This window comes from Hordeum vulgare, chromosome 6H, assembly GCF_904849725.1.
Source record: "Hordeum vulgare subsp. vulgare chromosome 6H, MorexV3_pseudomolecules_assembly, whole genome shotgun sequence".
Lineage (NCBI taxonomy): Eukaryota > Viridiplantae > Streptophyta > Magnoliopsida > Poales > Poaceae > Hordeum > Hordeum vulgare.
The window spans coordinates 158,650,908-158,657,696 of record NC_058523.1 but is presented as its reverse complement, the minus strand read 5'-3'; the positions used below and the strand labels follow the sequence as shown (position 1 = coordinate 158,657,696).

At 52.0% G+C, this 6,789-nt stretch overlaps 1 protein-coding gene across 1 annotated transcript; it reads right to left on the bottom strand.

Moving 5' to 3' along the window:
• Positions 1 to 246: 246 nt before the first annotated feature.
• On the bottom strand, positions 247 to 6,165 carry LOC123401532 (glucomannan 4-beta-mannosyltransferase 1). The gene is made up of 9 exons (XM_045095360.1): positions 5,679 to 6,165; positions 5,421 to 5,519; positions 3,659 to 3,911; positions 1,988 to 2,098; positions 1,757 to 1,893; positions 1,457 to 1,570; positions 1,165 to 1,364; positions 835 to 1,032; positions 247 to 754 (listed from the first exon to the last, which is right to left on the bottom strand). The coding sequence occupies exons 1-9, from the start codon at positions 5,958 to 5,960 to the stop codon at positions 592 to 594; spliced, it is 1,557 nt and encodes a 518-aa protein (XP_044951295.1). The 5' UTR covers positions 5,961 to 6,165; the 3' UTR covers positions 247 to 591.
• Between the last annotated feature and the right edge of the window lie 624 nt (positions 6,166 to 6,789).

Genomic DNA, 6,789 nt, shown 5'->3' with positions numbered 1-6,789 from the left:
GCCTTCCATTCTCCTTCTCATCTACAGTTTGGATGCGAGTTTGCTGGTAGGTTTGATGGGGATTTCTTCCACACACACAAAAAAGGTTTGATGGGTATTTTTCTGGGGCATTGTCTTCTGCTTGAACAGGTGGTGCCTTTGTTGCTGTCTCAAGAGATGGATGAGGTGTTGGCTGACACTAGCTGGGGGAACAAACGTTTGAAGGCAGCACACCGAAAATCTGAACAATTCGATCTTGCACACACATGCCTGAACCTTTTTTTCTTTCTTATACTATTAGTATTACATTCGACTTGGAAGCAGAGACATCCTGCTCCCCATAATCACGGCACGTACTTGCTACAAGCAAAAAGAGAACACCACAAATACACATGCAGTGACCTTACACCGCACTTGGCTTTCTTTTACAATAGCACATTCAAGGGAATGCTGCAATACTATCAGTCTCCAAAGAGGAAGGAAAACAGAGAGAAACCCCGAGAAGACTGCGTGATCTTTACTTTTAAACTGGCTATGCACGGCCAACTAATCTTTTGCTGATTTCTCAGGGAACTGTGAACTGCAGAGCGCATGATCCCGACGTTCTTTCAGTTATGACGGTGGGACGATTGTGCCAACGTAGCCAACCCCGACGACGAAGAAAGCCATCGACTGGAAGAAAAGGTATATGAAGAAATTGTCCTTCCCGAACGCGACATCGTACCATCCACATGAGAAGAGGAAGGCTCCCACGCCGAGCTCCGGAACGTTTAACCTGAAATTTTCCATCTCTGGAAATTAGTCACCGAAAGCCAGGAAAAAAAGATGACAAAATATGTCTTATTTGTTCAGTACCTCTCCCACATCCTCATGAATGACTTCCTGGCTGATGCTTTGTTAGCGGATTTCATCTTCATGGCGCTGCCGAGCTTCTCCGTGACGACCCATTCATTCGCCCTGCCTGCCTCTAACAAGCCAATCAATGTGGCCTTGGTTCTATGCAGCGACATGACGTTTTCGAAGAGGATCCAGAAGAAAAGCAAGTGGAAAGACCTGCCAAGATTGGTACATTTTTGTCAGGTAAACACACAATTTGATCAGATGCTACTCATAATCAAACGATCATTTCTTGCTGATTATATCTCTTTGCGAGCGTGAGTTGTTTACTGGCTATAATATAATTACCTGGGAGTTCCAACAGAATTGAGGAGGGTGATGATGGTTGGAATGTAGACGCAACCCCACTTTGGTATATGAACCTCAGGGACAAAGATGGTTGTCGGGATGATTATGCAGTAGAAGGTGAATGTCACAATGTGGGCGACGATCTTGCGCACCAAGAAGAAGTTGTAGATGACATGGAATTTCTTCCAGATTGTCACTTTCTGCACAGATAGTTAGCAGCCGAGTTAGCAACGCAGTTAAGCTGTTTGCCTTCAAAAAGAATTGGATTCGACTTGATGGTGCTGGGGCAGACCTTGTTTGTCACAATCTCCAACAGCATCTTCCTGAACAGGTTTGCCGGACCACAAGACCATCTGTGCTGCTGAAACCGGAAGGCTTTGAAAGTGCTGGGGAGTTCACTCTTAACCTGAAAAGCACGGCAAGATTTTGGTTACCACCAATTCTTTTACTACGAAATTCCTGTCTCAAAGATAGAATATAAAAAAAATTGAGCAAAAAAAAAAAGATTGAAAATAAAATTAAGGACGCCAGATCCATGTGTGCGCTGTGTTATCTGAATGAATCTAATGGCTTGCATGATTGATGAATGTACCTGAACATCGCCGAGGTAGACAAACTTCCATCCCTTGAGGCTGGCCCGGATAGCCAGATCCATGTCCTCCACGGTGGTCCGGTCCTTCCAGCCCCCTGCTTCATTCACTGCAGAAATGCGCCACACACCGGCGGTTCCTGGTAGAAGGAATAGATTTGTTAGATGGATGCCATGGATATAAATTACCATTGTCGAGTAAAATCACAGGAAGAGCAGACTGTTGAGTCTCACCGTTGAAGCCGAAGAAGGCGCAGACGGAGGAGCTCACTTCCTGCTCCACTTTGAAGTGGTAATCCAAGGACATCTCCTGCATCCTCGTCATCAAGCATTCATCGGCGTTCACTGATCACCACCAAACAACAGCACGCTCATCAGCATCCCCAGTACGATTGTCACCACGGAAAAATCTACCGCTCAAAAGTCACTACCAGCCACCAGGCCAACTTTTCACTGTTTACCCTTGACTTTTCACACTACAATAGTTACACTTGCACAGTCGCCCGCCTTCTTTTTACTGTTACCGGCATCGAACACATTGAACATGCATCGTTCCGTTTTGTGGTTGTGGGGGAATAATAATACTAACAGGTTGGTCTTGTTCGGTTACTTCAGCCGTACGGTACAGTTGGACCGAACAGAGGACGTGGGCGCACTGCACTGACACGGTCGAATAAAAAGTAAATCTTGGAGGTTAGCCATAGGGAGCACTCGTAAATCTTGGAGCTTTATAGGGCGGACCATGGCAGTCTTTGCAGACACATCACGGGATCACGGCACAATTCAAGCCGGGTTGGGTTGGATTGGAGCGCTAACCTGGCCGCGCCCCACGGCTCCAAAGCCACAGCCAAAGGTGAATCTAGGACGCGAGCTGGTGGCACCATGCAGTGCAATGATGATGCAAACACCGAGAATCTCAGATGCCGCACTTACTGACGAGTTATGAGCTAGAGCATGGAGTATATATATACGGATATATCTCTTCCTCCGTGGCAATTTCTATTGTGGTCTGCGAGGACAAATCCTCGGGCGCCAGGACACGACACGCCCTGCCTGCACTGCAACTGCATGGAGTAGTGACGAGAAGCAATGGCCTGCGGGTCACCGACGGCGGGCCCGCGGGTCATGTATAGGCGGGCCGCACCACGTGGACGCCAAGATCTGTCCCGTGGCCCACGCTGCTAACCGGGAAAAAGGCACGGCTAGCCTAATGAGCACACTATTCGGATCACCGACGGCATCGGCGCCGGCGCCACCGACGCCGACGGCTCAACGTTTAGGCCGTGCGCGCGAGCGGCGCGAGCGGATCGGCGAGGGGCCGGACCGGAGTAAACTCCGGCCGGCCAACGCAGGGAAGTGAGATCCCAACGCACGAGGCAACAGTGGAGTACTTAACTTGCCATCCCTCCCAACCGTACTACCATTGCGCCACGGTACGCAACCCACACGCCAGATCTAGCAGAGGGCAGTACTGTTACGCCAGTTGCTCCCTGCATGGGGCATGGCACTCTCCAGGCAATATTGTACACTAGTATTTTGTTTTAGCGTTAAAAGGAAACTTGAGTCCTCATTCAGGTGTCCGTCCGTCCAGCCAGGCCTTTGGGCGAGACAGCGCAGTTGGAACTTGGAAGAAGAGTTAGTTGGGCTTGGACCCATCCTAAGCTTGCCTCCAAACAGGGGAACTCGCGAGCGAGCGATCCTGATTCCTAGACTGAATCGCGGTGGTGAAACCTTTGAAGCACGGCGGCTTCTGTCTTTTCCTTTCTTGATGATGATTATTTTATAACCTACACTACAAGATGCCAATTCTTCCTACTTTTGTTTCCCCTTGTTAAGGCACGCCACTGAAACTGATGTCGCAAATGACAAATCTTGAAGTGATGGGTTTTTCTTGGGTGAACTTACCAAACCTCCATCGCGCCTGGACGAGGGCGATCTCCGGGTTGTGGTGGAGGTAGGGGATGGTGCGGTGGAGGAAGTCGGGGTCCGGCTGGAAGTCGGCGTCGAAGATGACCATGTACTCGCACTCGCGCACGTACCCGTGCTTCATCCCCGCCTTGAGCGCGCCGGCCTTGTACCCCTTGCGGTCCTCCCGGATCTGGTACGTGATGTTGATCCCCTTGTGCGCCCACCGCTCGCACTCCATCCGAACCATTTCCTACACGGGTGCAACACACGATGATTAACTGTCCCTTGATTGACAAGCAGAGCACATTTCATCATCATATTCACAACGAGCAGGCAATCATTGGAGTATTGAGATAATAGTCTTGGCATTTTCCTAAGCATGGAACAATCCATGTAATGACATGTCTAGATGTCATCATTACATTGTACGTACTAAGTAGTAGTACTAAGCACATGGTTTACGCATCGTGGGCCCCTGGTAAACCAGGACCAAGCCCGGAAGGGCTAGTGGCGTGGAACCAAACGTGGATTACAATCAACGTCCTAGCGCGGGCCAAGCAAAGCAAGGGCTGACCTGACCATGGCCTAAACTAACGAGTAATGAGAACCGACGACGGAGCTCCGTACGCGCCCCGTGCTTAATTACCGGAATCACGTCTACCGATCGCGAGGATCACGTACGACTACGGTGGCGACTTGATTACAGGCGTGCCCCGTCACGTGCCCCGCACGTGATTTCCAGGGGAATAACCGCCTGCCCCGCGCAGGGGGGGTTGCTTTGCCTTGCTCCCGTTTATTTTATTTTCCATCTCTTAAATAAATTACCTCATGGAATACCGTAATAATAAATAAACAAATAAAAGAAAGAAAGAAAATACTCTGACAAGTGCCAGCTCCCGTTAAAAAAAAAGATAAAAATGGGCCGTCGGTCAAACCGTTGGGCGCATTTAATGCGCACCCAATCTCCAATTAACGACGCAGGACCCCGCGCGCCCTCTTGCTATATCTCTCTCCCCGCCAAAACCATCGGTAGTCGTTCCTTCGCGCGCGAATGAAAGATGCCCACATTTTTTTTTTCGGCCTTTGTTCCTCGATTGCCGAGACAGGCATTGCGTTTTGCAGGCTGGATAAAAATGGGAAACGGTTTTGATCCTTGCCACCCCTCCCCTGTTTTCCGATCACGGAAACGGAGAGACGTGCGTACGCGCACGCAACATCGCTTGGCCACCGACGGGCGCAAGCAAGCGTGTCAACTGTTACTCCTCCTAAACACGCGTCTGAATTGACTGGACACAAGTGTATAAAGAAACCTGTAAAGAGCCGCACATGGTTAGATTTGCTACTAGGGTGAAACTGAGAATTATTGCCAACCAAATCTCGCTCAGAGCTGGGGCATCGAACTATAATTATGATTTATGAACAGGGAGAAGCCCTGTGCCGTGACGGCGACCGCGAGGCAGTGGCTCAGGGCGACGTGTCTAAAAGACAAGGCCGGTCGGAGGCTGGCACTGCAGAGCGCGGCCCGGGTGTCACGGCTTTTCCGTTGGGAAAAAAACGTAAAGGGGAGTGCGGAGTGAGAGGGAATCCCGGGAGCTTCGAGGTTCGGTTCGTGTGGACGGACGGATGGATGGATTGGGGGTGGGGATGTCACCGACAGGTGAACATGAGGCTCCATAATTACCGAGGCCGGTACTACTGGCGCCACTAGTTGTACTGTTGGACACGAGAGCGGGGCGGGGATAAGATCTCGTCGTCTCACCTTGATGAGGGGGTCCGTGGAGTCGTCCAGCACTTGCACCACCAACCGATCCGACGGCCACGACAGCCCGCACACCGCGCCGATCGACAGCTGATACACCTGCACGTACCACCATGCACGAAATGGGGAAAATAAATGTTAAATGCTACAAGAACCAATGAGTGAGTTAGAACACTGAAGCGGGGGGGCTGGACACTGGAGCTCGAGCGGGGTTGGCGGCAATGGCAATGGCAATGGGGGCGGGAAATGTAGTGGTACCTCCCGCTCGTTGAACATGGGGATCTGGACGAGCACGACGGGGAAGGCGGCGCTGCCGAGCTCCGGGTCGTCGTCCTCGGAGATGGGGTCGCATTTGTACCGCCGCTCCGGGCGGCGGCCGAGGAGCTTCACCCCGACGATGACCACCGCCATGTAGAGCCGCTCGAGGAAGAGCAGCACCGACATGAGCAGGCACACCGCCACGGCCAGCTTCAGCAGCGGCACGATCACCGGCGCCCGCACCTGCGACCACGCGTCCGGCAGCCCCACCGCCGCGTCCATCGCTCGCCTGCTAAGCCCTTGGCCAAAGCTGGATCCCCTCGCCGCCGGCCGGGACGAGGCAATGCCGCGGGCGAGGAAGATTAATGGCGCGCGCGCGACCTTGCTGGCCTAGCTAGAGCAAGCTAGCGCGCCAGGGGCTGCGGGCCGGGCAGTGTGGAGCGAGCTGGGTGGGGGACTGGGGGGAGCTGCTTTGGGGGATGGAGTGTGTGTGCGGGGTTTTATAAAAGGGGTGGGAGGCGCAGCTGCACATGGTAGTAGGGTTTTGTGCGCCATGGATTCCTTCCGTTTCCAAGGAGTGTAAAATGAGTGCGGAATAGGGTACACTCCTACAGCGGCGTGGTGATAAGTAAAGGGCGGGGATTTAACAGTGCAAAGCGAGGCCATGATTTGTCGGGCGGGGGTGAGAATAGATCGGATGGGGTCGGGGGAGGGGAGTGTCGGTGGTGCGCCGCGGGGGTAGGACTTGGAACAAACCGGCTGAGCTCATGTGTCACAGGGTCAGTTAAGTGGTTATTGCTTACGCCGTAGTAGTAGTGAGTTGGCATGGGGTGGGGTGGTTTCGTTTGTGGATGGATGGATATTGTGCAGCTTTTGGGTGGGATTTGCTTTTTGGCCAAAAGGAACGCGAAAGCAAATTAAGAGCAAAGAGGGGAAATTGAGGAATCATGTTCCTAGTAGGACATGATTCTTGTACTGTATCAGGGGGGAAATGCTAACACAAATTGCTGAGGAAGGCGAAGTACAACGTAGGTAAACATGCGCGCACACACACACACCGCAACCTACGCACGCGTTGAAAACCAGAGTCTTGGAGTTCAAAATTGAAAAT